The sequence below is a fragment of the Citrus clementina genome, unplaced genomic scaffold (assembly GCF_000493195.1).
Source record: "Citrus clementina cultivar Clemenules unplaced genomic scaffold, Citrus_clementina_v1.0 scaffold_6, whole genome shotgun sequence".
In the NCBI taxonomy this organism is placed as follows: Eukaryota; Viridiplantae; Streptophyta; class Magnoliopsida; order Sapindales; family Rutaceae; genus Citrus; species Citrus x clementina.
Genome location: NW_006262139.1, coordinates 13,192,775 through 13,212,023, shown reverse-complemented (window position 1 = coordinate 13,212,023; position 19,249 = coordinate 13,192,775). Strand labels below are relative to the sequence as shown.

General features: G+C 32.4%; 3 protein-coding genes and 1 non-coding gene across 4 annotated transcripts; 2 read left to right on the top strand and 2 right to left on the bottom strand.

Annotated features, from left to right (window-relative positions):
• Nucleotides 1-880: 880 nt before the first annotated feature.
• On the bottom strand, nucleotides 881-3,667 carry LOC18039752. Its single transcript, XM_006428968.2, has 5 exons — nucleotides 3,171-3,667; nucleotides 2,455-2,620; nucleotides 2,119-2,321; nucleotides 1,837-2,013; nucleotides 881-1,283 (listed from the first exon to the last, which is right to left on the bottom strand). Exons 1-5 carry the CDS (start codon nucleotides 3,339-3,341, stop codon nucleotides 1,197-1,199), a joined length of 804 nt encoding a protein of 267 aa, XP_006429031.1. The 5' UTR covers nucleotides 3,342-3,667; the 3' UTR covers nucleotides 881-1,196.
• A 6,386-nt stretch (nucleotides 3,668-10,053) lies between these two features.
• Nucleotides 10,054-10,125, top strand: TRNAH-GUG. The gene has a single exon. It is a non-coding gene; the product is annotated as a tRNA-His (tRNA).
• A 75-nt stretch (nucleotides 10,126-10,200) lies between these two features.
• Nucleotides 10,201-12,022, top strand: LOC112097438 (dolichyl-diphosphooligosaccharide--protein glycosyltransferase subunit 4A). Its single transcript, XM_024182756.1, has 2 exons — nucleotides 10,201-10,305; nucleotides 11,517-12,022. The coding sequence occupies exon 2, from the start codon at nucleotides 11,517-11,519 to the stop codon at nucleotides 11,628-11,630; it is 114 nt and encodes a 37-aa protein (XP_024038524.1). The 5' UTR covers nucleotides 10,201-10,305; the 3' UTR covers nucleotides 11,631-12,022.
• Nucleotides 12,023-12,087: 65 nt separating this feature from the next.
• LOC18039751 lies at nucleotides 12,088-15,927 on the bottom strand. The gene is made up of 3 exons (XM_006428966.2): nucleotides 15,382-15,927; nucleotides 14,207-14,374; nucleotides 12,088-14,093 (listed from the first exon to the last, which is right to left on the bottom strand). Exons 1-3 carry the CDS (start codon nucleotides 15,925-15,927, stop codon nucleotides 12,336-12,338), a joined length of 2,472 nt encoding a protein of 823 aa, XP_006429029.1. The 3' UTR covers nucleotides 12,088-12,335.
• Nucleotides 15,928-19,249: the final 3,322 nt, after the last annotated feature.

Here is a 19,249-nt window from a genome sequence, read left to right as displayed (position 1 = left end):
AGATAACAGGCTTTTCCTTTACGAAATGTATGTAATTGATTAGAGAAACATTAATTTGTGTTTGATTGTAAATATCATTTCTCCTGGAATCAGTCTTTCTGTTCTCATGGAGGCAGTCTTCTCATTATTGAGAATGTGGATAATTGATTAGAGAAACACTAGTTTGCGTTTGATTGTAGATATCAATTCTCATGGAGGTAGTCTATCAGTCCTCATGGAAGCAATCTTCTCATAATCGAATGAAGTAACACTAGTCGAATGAAGGAACACTAGTCTAAGTCTTAACTGTAAATATCAATTTTCATGGAAAGCAATTTTATCCTCTACAATTGAGGGAATATCAATTTTCATGGAAAGCAATTTTATCCTTTTCAATTGAGGGAACGAACACTAGTTTGAATCTAATTATAAATATCAATTCTCATAAAGATAGCCTTCACTCTTTCAAATTGTGAATGAAATAAACATTTCTCGAATATTAGTTTGAGTTTGATTGTAAATATCAATTCTCATGTAATATGAGTCATTCTTGTTTAACTTTTTTTTCTCTCACAAAAAATTGAAGATTAAAAATACGATCACATCACGAAAAAAAAATAATAATACTCATTATCCTTTTTTCCTTATTTATTTTTTAACAAAGATGTTTGATTAATCTGCAATTGTTAATCGTTGAAAAAATATGTTTACACTTATCATATCAAATTAATTGGAATTTGAAAACTAAATGCATATGAGCCATTTCGCTAACTTTAATCACCGTCAATAATGTAAGGTTGCATTTGGAGGTCTAGCATTTATTCAAAAGTTTCCTTTAACGTTAATGATATGATAAAAAATTAAAAAAAAACAAACAAACAAATTAGCGTTGAAGCTGGAAAGTGCAGCACTGCAGTTGAGTTATTTGGATGTTATGTTTAAATTTTTTCTTAAAAAAATGAGATGCATCAAGTTACATTAAAAGTGATTTGAACCTGGAATTTCCACACATACGGCGAGCGAGTGATTGGCTCAACTCATACAGATAGGTGCTCGTTTTAGTACAACTTGTATATAGATCTTAATGCTATTAGTTAATTCTATTAAGATGAGTACTACTTAAAAAGACAAGCCGAGAGAGAGAGCGAGAGAGAGAGAGAGAGAGAGAGAGGTGAAACCATGAATTTTAGAATACTAAGGAATCTTACGAAGGAGGGTCAAAATATGTCCGGATGAAACTGCCGAGGAATTGAGCTACTTTCTTGTGCCCTCTGAAGATGAAGCTTTAAGGCATAGTTCCTCAGCTGCAGAAAGCAGGAATTTTTCAAGTCATGTCTAGAGAACAGCCATGGGTGAATGTCTATTGTCTGATACGATCGCGATAATAATCATCATTGTCAAACTATTCTGATGGGCAATCTTGACTAGAATTTGAGAACCCATCTCTGATATGCAGTTCAGGATTCTAATTTTCATCTGGACAATATGCAATCTAAACTAAAACAGATGACATAAGGAATAGCCTCCAATACAAATATTGTTTTGAATTTTAAAGATTGAGACCCCAAAAATAGATCACATTGATCTAGTTCTGAATGCATTTTATCAAACTTCTAATACAATGCAACATTTTCATTAAACAGAAGCATTCATCAATGAACATGCATGCTCCTATCTGTGTGCGTTACCAACTAGATATGTAGTGAATATCTAGGGGAAATGAGAAAAGACGTGTAATATTCCCATAAACTAATGCGGACAGATGTTGGTACACCAAGTACAAAAATGATGATCAGGTCACACCAAATTTCAGAATCTTGATTAAGGGCCAAGGAGAGTAAGTATTAGGAAGATTACCTCTAAATTTCGAGCTTGGTCTTGGTACTGGCTTATAACAAGCTTCAAAAGTTCTACTTCCTTTTCCTTCTGCTCTTGCTCCAAATGGCGTTCATGTTGGATAGAAACTGCTTTCTTTAGAATCTGGTTGTCATTTAACAAGCTCTGCAGATGCTCCTTCAGAGAAGCATGCTCAAGCTGCTCCACGAATAATTATAGAAGAATCAATTAGTGGAAAAACACAAATTTCAGATATGGTATTCTCTATGCCAATTATTGTGAATACTTTAAGCTTTCTATCACCTCCTTTGATGCCTTCGAGTTGGTAATGATGCTTCTTTCAAAAACTTCTAATATCCTGGCAGCACGGCCCCTGGCATCATCAAGATCTGCTGCACTCATCATCTCATGCACAAACAAATCCACCCACTTGGATCCATCTGTTATGTTTTCGCCACAAAAATTTGTATGTGCACTTCTAACTTCCTCTTCTGACATTTGACTACCTGGTTTATACAGATTTGAAAAGAATGAACAAAAAGCAAGGTCTAAGAACAATACCATCGGGAAAACAAACATATACCAGCTACTTCAGTAAATCTAATCAAGAAAATTATAGCATTAAAGAAAACAACTTACATGAAGTTGCACTTTCTCCAGGAACCGCGGAAAAATTACCAATTATTGTGGGCTCAAGTCCCTGTGATTTGATTCTTTCACTGATGTTACTGAATGAAAGAACACGAAGACGATCGATTGCATCCTCAATCTTATTGTCATGCTCACCAAGAACAGATTTTACCACCTAAATTGACAAAATTAAAATGAAAGGAAACTCATAATCACCATTGAAGTTTAAACACACCATGACCACTTGCACCATTCAAGAGTTTTTACCGGTTCTACAAATTAGCAACCAAAAACTATCAAACACTAATACATTTGTTGCTACTTACTAATTGTTTATGGTCAAACTACTACTTAATATAACAATTGAATATGACCATCATGAACTAACAAAACAGAGAGACCAGAAATATAAGAACCGTTGACATCGAGCGAGCATCAAACTAGGTCCTAATTCATAAACTAGTCACGACATTTACAACAAATATCATAAAAACCGAACAAGAATGGCAACTTTTTTGTGTCAGCAGAATACAAAATGAACAAATTAATTCCATGCTTGATCATGAAGGCAACTTATAATGTCATATATTAGATAAAGAAAGACACATACCAATTATTTACTTTCTAATCTTAAAAGATTAAAACTATAATTATAAGTGAAATAATCTAATAACAATAACAATATAGTTAGATAAAGAAAAATGGAAATAAAAACAAAACTGGACCTCAGGATCAACATCAGGGAACATCTGAAGCAAGAACGAAACCGGGTCGTCGGATCCTGAACGGACCAGAGATCCGAAAGTTGAGCACCTGGATCTCTTGGCCGAAGTAGGAGACGAAGATCCGCAAATTTCTTCGAACCCCACCCGTTTCCCACAAACCCCCGCAGACATGGCCACCTAAAACCCTAGAGTTTTTTTTTTTTTGGGTTATATTTTTAAAGAAAGAAGAAAAAAAAAACCCACTTCGATTTCAAGAAGATGGAGCTGGGAAATTCTTTTCGTTTAATTTAACATGTGGGTGTTGGGTCACGGCAAAGGCAAACAAACCCTACAAGAAAAGATAAAGAGCGGAGGGGAAAGAGATAAGTGAAAAGGGAGGGGGTTTGGTTTTGATGGGGGTCAGTGTTTGCTTGCTTGGAATCTGAGATTTTTCGATCATGCAAGTTAATGTTGTTGTTATTACTACATCACAGTAACGGTAGATGCAAGAAAAGCACTTTTTCTACTTTAAAACTAATCTAAAATAAAGAATTATAAACAAGGGTTACAAGTGGAGGTGGCCAATTGGCCAGATGGCACGAGGTATGGTACGGGTATGGTACGTATTTGTATAGTACGACACGATATGAATATGTTTTAGTAAAGCACGCGGTACGGTATGGCACGCACGTGGGCCTTAAAAGCACGACACGATTAGAGATGAGTCAAAATACGACACGCGAAGAAATTTGCAATAAGCACGTTTCATTTTTTAATGAAAGTAAACTTAAAATTCTATGATTTTATAAATAACTTGAAATTAAATCTTTTAATATATTTTATTGGCTCAAGTTTTTTAAATTTATTTAATTTTTAATTTCAAAAAAATTATAATTGATTTTTGTTTATAATTTATTAAATAAAAATTGATGTCATGATTTTAATAAATAAAACTATAAATATCATGATTTTATAAATATGTATTAATATTATTATAAAGTATGATATATGACTTTACGTAATTCCAAGTTAAAATTAAGTTAACTCTTAAAAAAAATTATTGTTATTGTTGTTGTTAAGTACTAAAAAAAATTCTAATACCATAGAGTCAACCTTAGCAACTAACATTACATTCTCTTATTATTATTAATTTATTATTATTTAATATGGACTTGAATTTTAAATTTTTTATTCTATTAAATTTAAATAAAGGCACATGGATCCAAAAAAAGTATATAAGATTGAAAAAAATAAGACATCAACTTAGCATGCGCTCTAAAAAAATAAAAAAGAAAAAAAAAGCTTAGTAGGCTATTTTTCTTAGGCACGGCACGGCATGAGTGGGCACGGTATGTTTGCCGAGCTGGCACGGCACAGCACGACACGAAATGAATAGTGGGCACGGCACGAGCACGCGTTGACTTCCTTTGATGGGCCTGGGCCGACATGGCACGACCCATTGGTCATATCTAGTTACAAGGTTGCTTTTCAATTTAAGGGTGGCACTCGGTTCAGTCCAAATCAAATCAAATTGAACCATATTATGGTAAGTTATGATAAAAATCAAATGGTTAAAAAATTTACGAATCAGTATAATCTTATAAATTAATATTCGATAAATTAATAATTTTTATTATATAAAAAATTTTCACCGTCCTAACTTGAGCCAATAGAATAAATTAATAGTTCCGATAAAATAATAAGATAATATTTTTAAAAAATCGTGAATAACTTTATAGTCTCATTTAAATCATAAATTAATAATTTACTAAAATTACAAATGCAGTTAATTATAATATTTTAATCATATAAAATATGACCTTATTATTGTTACTTCTTTACATAAAATATGGCTATATTATTACTTTTTTCTTAAAATTTAAATCTAATAGGATCTCATCTCTTATTTTTCTTATTACATCTAAAAACTCTAGGGTTGATTTCTCGAATTGTAATAAGAAATTATGAAGTGTTGTCGATGCGTTGAGTGCTTTTTTGCCCATCTCATTTGTCATGATTGATTTTCGAACAACTTTTAAATGAGAAACTATTGTAAATATTCAAGTAATTTAGTATGAAAAAAAGACTTTGTGTTTGTTAATATAAAGATTATTGATTATTTTCAATCAAATTCATTAAACAAATTTAATTAAGTTGATTAATATGAACACTATTTAATTAAGTACATAGATGAGTACAATGTATTTGTTTTTTTGTTAAATGATTAGCTAATACATTGAATATAACATGAATTGAATTATTTTTAATTTAATTCATTGAACACATTTAATTAAATTAATGTAACATGAATACTATTTAATTACATAGGAATGTACAATGTACTTATTATTTTCGAATGGAATGTACAGTTTAATTCATATTTGATATTGATAAAATACGTTGAATGTTTAGTTATTAAATATCTGTTAATTGAATGATAAATAACTATGTAATAATTTATCGATTAATTAATAGATTATTAATTAATAAATTTTATATGCTCCCAACACTATTAATTTATAGAGGTTATACCGAATTTAAAATTGAATCAAACAACTAAACCAAACGATTCACAAAAAAAAATTAAATTAAATTAAAATTATGAAAAAAAAAAGAAAATCGAAAGCCCTAATATAAACTAGATTAAGGCTCCGTTTAGTATTAGCTTTTCAAATAAATCTTATTTAAATAGAACTTTTGTTATTAGAGCTTTTACAAATAGAGTTTTTGTAACAATAAAAAAAATTAATTATTTGGTTGTTAACGAGAACTTTTATTAAAAATCATAAAATTACTTTAATAGACTAATTTTTAAAGTTATCTTATGAAAATAACGAAATAATATTGTCAAACAAGTAAGAAATATTTTAGATAGAAATATTTTGTAATTTGTAGTATATTTCTAGACCATTATTAGACTTTGTTATGTTGATTTACTATTATTAGACTTTATTATGTTGTTTACTGTTTGTTGATTTATAGACTTAAAATTGTTGTCATAGTAATATATATTACTATTAAGTCTTTTTTTTAATTGAACATACATTGATAAATTACTCCAAAAGAAAAAAAAACTAAATCAAACCAAAACGTAGAACCAAACTAAGTTAATTTGGTTTTAGTGTTTAGTTCATATCTAGTTCATAGAATTATGAACTAATTAATTTAGGTTTAGTTCGGCTCTAAGCCTGAACCGAATCAAACCAAATATTACTTTTCGTGCTTCAATTTTCAAGGTATGATGATTGATTCTAATTCTGTATATCTCTAGCTATCATTAAAAGCTATAATATATGGCATAGACAGTCCTATATATATCACAATTCACAAGTATGATTGTGAAATTTGAAGATGGTGGTGGGGTTATTTTTAATGGACGGCCGAGGAATATTTTGATATTTTCGAACAAATTTTAATATGAATCAATCATCACACCACTCACAAGGTGCACATCCCACTTTAATTTAGCCAAAAAGGTGAATTATTTCACATGGCTTGAACAGTGGCTAGCCGAACAAATTAACCCCCGAAGCACAACCTTTTGGGAGAGATCATATAAAATGAAATGGGTAGGGTAATAACAATTGTGATAAGATCGGTTTGGATCCGTAATTTTTCATATTTTTCCAAATAAGGGACAAGTTTGCAGTTGGTATAAAATGGATATCTGACCAGATACAACCACTATTATTTTTTTAACTCCATATTGTTGTAAACTGTGGAATACAAATAAGGATTCCACCAAATATTACTCTTCCCATTATCTTCTTTATTACTCTCTCCATTAATGTTGTTATAATTAATAATTGTGAATAATTCTATCTTCGAATGCCTATATATACCCTTTCTTTGCTAATGAATTAATACAATTCATTTTTTCTCGCTCACGGCATTTTGCTTGTTTTCTCTTCATTTAAGTATTCCTTACTTAGATATTATCATTAAATAATTGTTTACATACAATCTCTTTAAATTATAACATCCATTACCTCCAAATTTATAACACGTTATCAGCACGAATTTCGCTCTGGCACAGGAAGTATTCTATCAATTTACTCTTTTATTTTCTACGTATTTATTTAAATTTTTTCCTATAAGTAATACTTATTATTTACACTTTTTTCAATATTTATTACACTAACCTCTTTTTATTTGTTTGTGATAATGTCTCAATTGACAAAATTGGAGTTTAACGCTTTGGATATATCAGGCGAGAATTATTTATCCTGGATCCTAGATGCCAAAATGCATCTTGATGCTATGAGCTTTAGTAACACGATATAAAATAATAATGACTCATCCACTCAAGATCGAGCCAAGGCCATGATTTTTCTACGGCATCATCTCCACCAAGCACTTAAAATGGAATATCTCACTGACCAATTTCATCCCTACTTTCTAAATAATAGTCCAAAACATCATTTCGGTAACTTACTGTTAGTTTAATACAATTAACTAATAATTCATTTAGGGTAAAATATGATTTTTCATTAAAATGATACAAACTATATTAAAATAAATTTTTTACACAATTAAATAACACTACACAAAATATGCAAAATTCATGATTTCTTTCTTAAATAAAATCAACGATGAAATAGTTTGATACAACCATTGAATAATTGCCATAAGCAACAAACTATAATTAACACAATATCTTTAAATTATTGGAAGAAAAACTAAAAAAATACAATAAATTTTTATGTACTTGCATGTGCTAAATATCTTCGTAATCTTCAACCAATTTTTATTTTGAACTTTACCATCACTATTCTTTGACCATTATTGTCTCCCCAAGTCTTTACCACTATCTCCCCAAGATGTCTCATAGTGTAATTAGAGAGTATATTTATACGAATATGAAAATTGTGATTATTTTTTATACTTAGATCTAGGGTTTATAGGTATTTCATGTCGCCAAATCGAGAGAAATGCAAAACAATTACTTGAAGTAGAAATTTTTCATCTTTTTTTATATTTTCTATTTAATGGGATTAGATAAAAATTATTTTTAGTTATATGCCAACTTTTATTTATTTTTTCTAACTTCTCTTTAATGGAAAATTCTTTTTTGCCCTCAATAAATTACTAACAAATGGTATTAAACTAACGGCGAGTTAACTAAAGGATGTTTTGGGCTATTGTTTAAAAAGTAGGGATGACATAGGCTATTTTATAAAACCTTAGGGATGAGAAGACATTTTTTCCTTCACAATTATTAATTATAAAAACATTAATGGAGAGTGCAATAAAGAAGATAATGAGAAGAGCAATATTTGGTGGAATCCATATTTGCATTCCATGGTTTACAACAATTTATTAATATTTTATAACTGATTAGTGTTAAAAATTGTATGTTCATTAAGAGTTAAAAATGTTATTTTGTTCTTATAATATAATTTACATTTGTAATTTTGTAACATATTGTGAATTTCTAATTATTTTTTAAATATTTGATTTTATATATTTTTGTGTGTTTATTAGGTAAAAATAAAAATTTCATGCAATTCATGGCTCCAAACAAATGTATAGATATCAAATTTGGATTCCGAAAGTCCGAGAAGTTATGTTGATGGGAATTCATGATTTTTGTTGTAAAATTATAAGTTTTTACCATGTTAGCTGTGGTAATTGTTTGTTGAATGAGTTAGGTATGCTTGAGTGAATTAAGTTATGTTTATATTTTGTTAGTGGGATAAATGTATGGCTATGATGTAATTAACTTTATTTATGTGTGTGGTGTAGATTAATCATATATTAGTATAAATAGAGAAGGGGGAGCACACTCTCTTCACCTTTTCTTCACTTCTTTCCTCTCAAATTCTTCTTCTCATCTCTCTTTGTAATATTTTTTCAATAAATAAAATTAGTTTTATTTTCAAATTTCAAATACCATTTTTTTAACTATGTATTTTTTAATTTTAATAATTACTTTTATTTCAATTTTACTTAGCTAAATACTGATAGTCAGGGTAAGGTAAAACTCTTAGTAAACAAAAAAGATTTAATCAAATTCTATTTTTAATTATATAACTTAAATTATTTTCTATCTAGTTTTATCCATATTTTATATTTTGAAATTTTAATTTATTGTAGAAAAATATGAGAGTTTGACACAATGAATTCTTAATATCTTAGTATAATGCATGGTAAAATGATATTTTGACTTATTGTAAACAAGTTAAATTTTGGCACATTAATTACTATATTCATAATAAAATTAATGGGAAAATAATTCTAATTTATACAATTAATCTTTTGGGCAATAAAATAAAATAAAATAAAAAGAATTTATTAAATTGTATCTACTCATAATCCTAACTAATTTAATTTCATAGTTTCACTTAAATTAAGCTGCACATATTTAAATTTTATTTTCATTTTTTTAGATAAACTAAAAGAAACAAATTAAATCTTTTCTATGTGGATCGACTTCGGACTTATCAAGTTATATTATAATTGGACACTCTTATATTTGAGAGTAAATTAAACAATTTTGAATCATGTCAATAACAAAAAAAAAAAATTGAAAAGGATTATCGCTACGATGCCACGGTCCAAATAGAAAAAAAAATCAATTTCCATATCATTCACCTAAATTATTAAAAAAAAATTAACATTGGACATAAGAGATCTTAAATTCGTTTAAACACGAGTGTCAAAAGAAGTGATTACTCATAAGTCATTTGTGGTTTGCAACTAACTTGAACTTTGTAATTAACAAAAGTACTATTGTTGAATTTTGACAAATATGATATAAGAGTATAAATTTAAAAATTATGTTGTGAATTGAGAAAACATAAAAAAATTCAGGGTTTGAAATGCAATTACCCCATTTCCGGGGGGGTGGGTCAAAACAAAGCTAAATTGTTATTTTTGCATAGTTACCTAAAGAAGACAAAAAGTGGCTGTAGTTTAGTGGTGAGAATTTCACGTTGTGGCCGTGAAGACCTGGGCTCGAATCCCAGCAGCCACATTTACACATATAATTTTAATAATTAATTTGACTTTATCACATGTTGCATACGATGTCGTACGGGGCGGACGCTTTCCCATGTCAGATCTCCTTTAAAGCATTCTGCTTGGTCGGTCTTTCTCTCGACTCTTCTCGCCCCAGTGAATCTGTGATCCTCTTCAATCTCAAAGCCTAGTCATCGTAAGATTTTTAGTTCTCCCTTTTGATTCACTGTGATTTGCATCTTATTTATTTTCTCAGATTGTTATATTTTCAGTCTCAATAATGTGATTTTTTTAATGGTAAATTCATTTGAAATTTCAATTTTTGGAGAATCATTTAGGAAACCTAATTCTGGCATTTAATGTCGATTAGAATCATTATATATAATTAATATTTGATGAAAATTAAACTTGAGGAGCATAATAGTCGACTTAGATCAGATTTACCGAACTTGTAAATAAAATTTTTGTTTTGTTTTTTTTTTTTTGTGTCTGAATTGAAGTTAAATTTTTGGGTTTTAGTTCTATTAGATCGGCTGGTGAAGTATTTAGAGGTTTTTGCTGACTGTCTTAAAGTTAAAATTAGTATTTTTGAAAAGAAAACGGACCCTGTTTCTAAACGTACTGGTAAAATGCTGCGGCCTCCCACCTTGGTCGATCAACGAAGGAAGTACATGAGTGGCAGCTTGGAATCAGTGAATTGTAGCATTTGTACGATGAAATATACAATTTAGTAGATTCAATTGTTTTGTATATGAGTTAGCATAAGGAGTTTTGCGTCAAATGATCCACTCGTCTAATTTTCTTGACACACTGATTGGGCACATATCAAATGACAATCTTTTTTTCCTTATCGTTTCTCTGTTATTGACTATCATTTGGATGTGGTTATGCGTCTTGTTTTATCATCACTGTCTGCGATTAAATGTTCAAGCATTTTGTTTTCATATATTTTCCTGTTTTTACTTTTTGGCAAAGGCATCACGAACGGCATCATGTGTACTGTTGTTTGTTCTTACCCGAAAAAAATTATCGGTGCCTATTTAGAAGTTGATTGGCAATCTTTACTTAAGGAGTAGGAAGACTTCTCCTTGTGCATGCATTATACACTTGGTCCTTTGTCCTTTTGATTTGCCCGGCCTGGAGTTGGGGTCTGTCCTTTAATTCATTCTCTCAGCTCCGTGTCGGAACTCTGAGTTAGTCTTGGTTCTGTCCCATAAATTTCGCACGTGACCATGAATATTGATTGGTGTTTCGATAAGTGTGCTGTTTGCTCATCTTACCAAGAAAGTTTATTTTTCACTGTTGGAATTTCTGCTAAACAACATTGATTAATGTTGTTAACATGTTGGGGTTATTTTGAATTTGGAATACTAATCTGTTTTTCTACTGTTACATGTTTTGTTTCAGATGATTGACGATCAAGACTTGGGCTTCTTTGCCAACTTTCTTGGCATCTTCATTTTTGTACTGGTTATAGCATATCATTATGTGATGGCTGACCCAAAGTATGAAGGCAACTGAGGATTTCTTACTTTTTGGTGTCACTCTAGCAGGCATGCCTTGTTTTTTTCATAGACTGGGTTGTTCCGCAAATGGATAGCTCCATGTAATTAAAAACTTTCAATCTGCACCTTGAATGTCATCTTCGGTTTTGCAGACATGTTGTATCTATTTACCTCGTTAATTTTCCTCTAGTACTTTGTTTTGTTTCTCAGGGCAACCGTCTTAGCATCCCATCTTGACAAACCTAGATGCAACTGTTGTCCTGGGTGGTTGCGTCTTTGGGCTCAAGTGTGTCATCTGAGAAAATGACAATGGCATGGTCAATAGAATTCTTAATATATCATTAGGACCTGCAATATAATTTTCCCTCTCCAGTGTTATATATGGAATTATTTATTTTTCCTTTTTCAGTTTTTGCTCTTCCACGGTGGAAATCCTCATATTTTTATATGTTCTGGTTTACTTTATCATCCACTATTTTCTTTCTTCAACTGTGGATTAGAATTCTGTAAATCTTTAAAGCAGTAAAATGATCTGTAATCCTGTTTCATTTTCTGTAACTTTACTATTTGAGTTGCAGAGATAACTTGATGGAGTGAGAATTTCTTTTAACAATTAGCTAAGAGGCTTGCATGCCCCGTCAGTTACATGGCGTTGAGTTGAGTATTTGTCTTCAATAATCTCCCTTATGTTACCTGTTACCTGGAGATTATTATGTTGGATTCATTTTGGGTACGTAGCATTCAGCTTACAGGAAATTTCGTACAAATTAATATTCCTTGTGGGATTCTCCCATTTTATTAGTTCTTTTATCTCTTTCTCAATCTTTGTCGTTTCCTTCATCAGACTACTAATGCAGAACCCTAGGCCGTTCAACACAAGAACCGTTTGGCTTAAATGCTTTTCCTCGCCATCATAACCGTTGATACTATTAGCAACTTCCTTCGAATGTTGAAGGAAGGAGCTCAAAATTTCCTCAATTTCTTCTTCATCTGGACTTAGAGTCCTAGGCACATCTTCATTTGGTAATCTTCCGGACTCAACGTCGTGAGATATGTTTCTGTTTTGCCTCTCTGGTGCAAGTACCGCAAGCGACTTGATCAAAATCACCTCTTCAAAGCATTTCAGTGAATAGCCAACTTTTTCCTTGAAAAGCTCGAGATCATCATTTATCGGCTCTTGTATCTGTTTCCAGGAAACTCCAAATCTCTCTGATAATTGTGAAAGAAATTCAGTTTTGTAGGCCACAAAGAGTAAGAGATCTGCCATCCTTGATAAAGATGCCAATATTTTTTCATAGCAACTGCCGTGAAAAGGCAAAAACCAGAAATTAGGTTCCATCTCAGCTTCTGCAATGAACTTATCTAATTCATTGATGTGGGATTTCAGTCTCTTCTGTTTATCTCTCAAGGCTGTAGGAGTCGGCTTGCCCTTTTGGTCGGCAAAAAGAACTATATCCTTAATGCCATCTTGAAGTGCCTGCAAACTCTGTGCAAGTTGAGCTTTTGCCAAAGTTGCCGCTCTTGCAGGCTGGAAGAGAATTTCTACAATGATGAAACAGATTAGTCCGAGGGAAGCCTCTGTGATTCGTGCAATTGCGAACTCACTTGGAGTGCCGTAGTTTTTTCTACCCAAGATCAATAATGCTCCTATAACTGCTGAAATTGCACCAGCTTCTTCATACATTCGGCTGTGCCTCAAGAAGCTGGAGAAGATAATCCAGGGGAGCAGAGGCAAGAACCTGAAATTCACCGACTTTTGGAGCAAAAAGCTACATATGACCCCATAGACTGATCCCATGGCTGTTCCTTGAGCACGAGCATTTGCGACTTTGAATGTTGCTTGTCGATTTGTTGCAAAACTGATGGCAATCGTCAATCCTGACCAATATCCATTCTCTTTATTATACATCAAACCAAGGATCACAGCAAGACCAAGAGAAAGCGAGCATTTAAGAGCAAAAACCAAGCTTTCAAGACTTGGTAACAGGAACAGACTGCTGCTGATCCATTTGAGTTTACACTTGAATTTATTTTGGTTTTGGGAATCACTTGATCCTTCAGTGTGAGTTTCCCTTGTTTCATTTACAACGAACTCAGCATTTGGAGCAACGGGTAAGCCATCTTGGAGCAGCTTTATGCAGTAAAAGAAGAATGAAGCTGGCACATCTTCTGTCGAGGAAATGGCTTTGAGTGACCATAGGGATTCGTCTTTGCAATTTTTCTCTGTCTCTGGAGCTGTGGTCGCATCGAAAGAAGCATAGCACTTTGCTTGTTCTAGTTTTAGACCTATCTCTGCTTTCAAGCTCTGTAAAACATCTCTTAAATCTTCATCAATCATGCCAACAGGGAAGGAAGGGCAAGAAGTTAAGGCCAGTTCCATGCCTCTAATTGGGATCTCAAGTTCTTGCAATTTCTCTCTGGGGTCCTTGTAGTTAGGTTTTAAGAATCTGATTTGAGGTCTCTCCCACAGCATGCCCTCCTGTTCACAAGAAAATAGCTATTCTTTTAGCTAATGTTATTTGGTGATTCAATGGAAAATGATCTTCATAGCTTTATAACTAGACATGGCTTTTACGGTTGATGTTCACTAACCTGTTTGTCTTTGATACTGAGCAGCTGCTTGGTCCCTGCTTTAAAGAGGGATTTTGCTTCTGAAATTGAGTCAAGTGCTGCTGCGTTGTCTTGGGCACAGAAGGCCTTGACAAAGTGATTCAACATCTCCGAAGCATTTTCTGCGTATAATTTGCTTGATTTTTTAACCTGCAAAGTCAAAAACATGTTAGAGGGCAAGATCAATACCATATAACTTGCACAAGAGTATGTACTATAAGGGATCCCATAGGTACATACGAGCTCCGAATAATCTTGTGATACATGACTATTGCCTTAAGTGTTTGATTAAAATAATTTATTTCTCTTTTTCTATTAGTTGTCAGTTACAGACCTCTGTTTAGATAAAAAATCAGACCATGAAAGAATCTATCTCCTCGCCAAATATCATCTTATAGAAACCATTAGGTGTATATTTTCCTGCGTCCCAAACCATTAGGTGTACATTATTATTGGAACGTCGCGATTGGGGTAAACAAATCTCTAATCTTTTTCTTGGAGATCGGATTAATTCTTGTTATCTTCCAACTAGCCAAAAGTTAAAGAAGAGCCTGAAACGTGAGTGACAGCCGGGAGCTGACATGGGAGACTTAGTTGGATTGCACAATTTTGAGCATCAAGCATAAGAATAGGGCTATTTGCATAAAAGCAGCGGCAAGCAATTTGTTGAGACAGCACTTACATGGAACAATATATATATGGGTTCAATCTGTCTATTACGTCATTTATGCTCCCTCAAAATTAAGTATTTTTTTTTAAAAGAGGAATCACTAAATAAAGTTAATTTTTCAAAATTATTTGCGTTTGTGTTTGATAATATATGCAAAATCAAAAGCAATGGACAAGATTGTGTTAGGACTTGTTCGATAAGATAAAATATGCAAAAGCTAAGGATTTATACTTTACGAGATTGTGTTATCTCATAGACTTTAACCTGAAACTATTGACATCATGTTTAAGAACAAAAGCGATGGTCGCTTAGATCATCCTACAATGGCCTAGAAACAAAAACGCATGCAAAATAAACAAGCCAGCCAACATTATCCAGAACTAAGTATGTATGGTTTTGCTGTAGACTCAAATAAAATGCAATAGATGGAATCCTAAAAGAAAATAAAAGAAAACTCATTCGAGATTTAAGCAGTTACGTTAGATACCTCATGGTAAGCTAGCCGAGGGTATGGAAGCAGCATGGCCACAACAGATGCCAAAGCACCAAGTGCAGTACTTGATGCAACATGAATTGGGTGCATGACAATTCCAGTTTTTGCACCATGTACAACTGTCCCAACGCACACAATCACAATCTGTCCGAATGCAATCCGCTTAGCCATCAACGGCGTGGACTCTGGCAGCGCCACCACAAAAGACATAAGCGTCACAACTACCGCGGCTACGTCGGCGGTGAACCTGTCTGGTCCCACTGACCACAAGCATAGTATTGAGGGGATCATAATTTGTATGGTGGCATAGAGGGCATGCCAGCAGCCTCTAAGTGTGTCACCAAGTGTTGCATCTGACAGAATCAAGATTGTTGTCATATAAGAAAAGGCCGGAAACGCAGGCATGTGCCGGAGATGTTCCGGGCTATACAGGGTAGTGAAGCCTACTATGCTGCATGCTAGAGCAGTCCGTAATGCCGAGCCAAGGCGCCGACGCCATAACGCCTTTGTAGTACTATCTGCTCTTGTTATTGCTGCCATTGCAGCAGATATATATCTAAATGAGATGCCAAACAAAAGGGCTTTGTACCTGTGTTATTTTGGAGTTATTGTCCTTTTTGCGTGTTTAGCTTGAAGGCAAAAAGTAATAAAGAAGAGGAGATGTGAAAAATTAAAGTATTAACAATTGGATATAGATGAAAATGTTGTCCAAGTTTGTGGTGTCTTATATAGGAGAGATTTTACTGTTCATAAGTAGTATTACACTCACTTAATGCATATATGATATGAATGCATAAATTAAATATAACTATTAATTACATGATGATTTTTCAATATAAATGCGCACGTGTTATTTATGCATTGGTATAATACAATAGAAAGTACTCTAAAATCTTTATTTATATAGAGTTGGAGTTCTTTGTAATCAGTGGGACAAGCCCTTTGAAAAATTTTCAAACTTTTCTTAGTCCTTTGGTGCTCCAGGTTATGCAATATCCATGAGTGATTGGAGAATGGATTAACTAGGGATGGCAATGGGCACCGCCCGCAGCGGGTTTGCCATTACCAAATCCAAACCCGCACAAAATTTAAATTACCAAACCCACCCGCAACCCGCAGCGGGTTTTAATTTTTGTACAAAAACCCACCCGCAGCGGGTTTTAACAATTACCAAACCCGCAATGGTATCCGGCGGATTTTTTGCGGGTTTCCGTATTTAAAATCACAAATGTTTAATATATAAATTTATAATAATAACCTCAAATTCCATATAACATACTTAATTTTATATTTAAATAATGTAAATGAAAAATTAAAATTTCCACATCAATTCAACACAAATTCTCAAATTTAAGTATAAATTACACAAATCCATTTAAAAAACACAAACTAGTATCTAAAAATAATAATTACATTTCATATTATCATTTAAAACAAGCTCCAAGAGAAGATATTCATTTCATTCACCACCATAAGCACCCATCCAACACAATGCCTATAATAATAATTAAGATTAATATTTTCAAATACTAATTCGAAGGAAAATGCCTTTAGTTTTTTTTAGATTATGACTTTAGAATAGGATATAGGCCACATACACACATACACAACTTTGAGTCTTTGGCTATTTGGTAATTTAATTAATGACATTATTTTCTTTATACATTTTTAGATTAAAATTAAATTAAAAATATTTGAAAAAAATATTGCGGGTTTGGTGGATATCCATGCGGGTATCCGCCGGATATAAGGTTAATACCAAACCCACCCGCATCCATGTGCGGGTTTTAATTTATAATACTAAACCCGCCCGCAACGGGTAAAATTACCCGCAACGGGCGGGTTTTGGCGGGTGGGTTTGGGCGGGTTTGCGGGTTTGCGGGTACAATTGCCATCCCTAGGATTAACAAAGGTTTGATGTTGTTAAAATGGCTAATGAACTTGTACTATGGTAGATAGGAAATTAATGTTTACCATAATTAAGGATTAACTAGTGGGTAGACTCTAATTTATCCCTAATTAAATTGACAAAAAGTTATCCCTTTTTAAAATGATAAATTTTTAATTTACCTTCCAAAAGTGTAAAAATATTATTTTACTCCTAAGAAGATAAAAGAAAAAAAGAAAAAAAAATTCCTTATTGTAATTCCCTGTTGTGTATATCCTTTATTTCCCACCAAAAAATAATCCGGGTGACAATTAAGCAATGTCATGTGACCATGATCCAAATCTTTAGAAGATTAAGCAAATGCATGTCTTTGTTAATTGTTGGACTAAAATATTCAATTACGTGCAAGTTTAAGGTTCTGTTTAGAATTAAGGTGTTGTAACTTTTAAGTTACAGCTGTTATAGAAAAAATTATAATTATGAAACAAAAATTAATAATACGTAGTAAATATAAATTATAAATAAGAATTTTGACAAAATCATTAAAGATGTAATAGATTTTCCAACGTACAATTGAAAAATCATATTAACATAACTTCTAAGTTACAGCAGTTAATGTTTACCAAACACTTTAGCGCGCTGTAACTTTTAAGGTACAATTGTCCAACTTCAATTCCAAATACACTGTAAGCAACATTCTAAGATGGATTATTGGTAACATTAAGTCATATTATTGGGAATTAATCTAACTGATTAGAGAGAGTTATGCTTCCCATACTTTTGAGCCTAGCTATCTCAATTATTAGGTTGGATGGGGAAAGAATACTAAAGCACTTGCATCAGGCATAGGGATGGCAATTGTACCCGCAAACCCGCAAACCCGCAAACCCGCCCAAACCCACCCGCCAAAACCCGCCCGTTGCGGGTAATTTTATCCGTTGCGGGCGGGTTTAGTATTATAAATTAAAACCCACACATGGATGCGAGTGGGTTTGGTATTAACCTTATACCCGGTGGATACCCGCATGGATATCCACCAAACCCGCAATAATTTTTTTCAAATATTTTTAATTTAATTTAAATATAAAAATATATAAAGAAAATAATGTAATTAATCAAATTACTAAATAGCCAAAGGCTCAAAGTTGTGTATGTGTGTATATGGCTTATCTCCTATTCTAAAGTCATAACCTAAAGAAAACTAAAGACATTTCCCTTCGAATTAGTATTTAAAAATATTAATCTTAATTATTATTATAGGCATTGTGTTGGATGGGTGCTTATAGTGGTGAATAAAATGAATATCTTCTCTTGGATCTTGTTTTAAATGATAATATGAAATGTAATTATTATTTTTAGATATTAGTTTGTGCTTTTTAAATAGATTTGTGTAATTTATACTTAAATTTGAGAATTTGTGTTGAATTGATGTGGAAATTTTACTTTTTTATTTACATTGTTTAAATATAAAATTGAATATGTTATATGGAATTTGAGGTTATTATTATAAATTTATATATTAAAAATTTGTGATTTTAAATACGGAAACCCGTAAAAAATCCGCCGGATACCATTGCGGGTTTGGTAATTGTTAAAACCCGCTGCGGGTGGGTTTTTTAAAAAAAATTAAAACCCGCTGCGGGTTGCGGGTGGGTTTGGTAATTTAAATTTTGTGCGGGTTTGGGTTTGGTAATGGCAAACCCGCTGCGGGCGGTACCCATTGCCATCCCTAATCAGGCATCCGTTCCGCACTTATTCACTACAAATTGTTCGCAACTTCTCAGCAGGAGATGTTGTTTTGTCAGTCTAAGTATATTTTGCAGTAATATTACTGAAAAATGGGACAGATTCTTACTATCATACGCTTGATAAGTAAGCAAGAAGCCTTTCCAAGTCGAATTCATTGATGAGAGTGACAACAAGGCGTCATACATGACAAGGAAGGCACATATTGGAAAGCACCAAGTGTCGAGA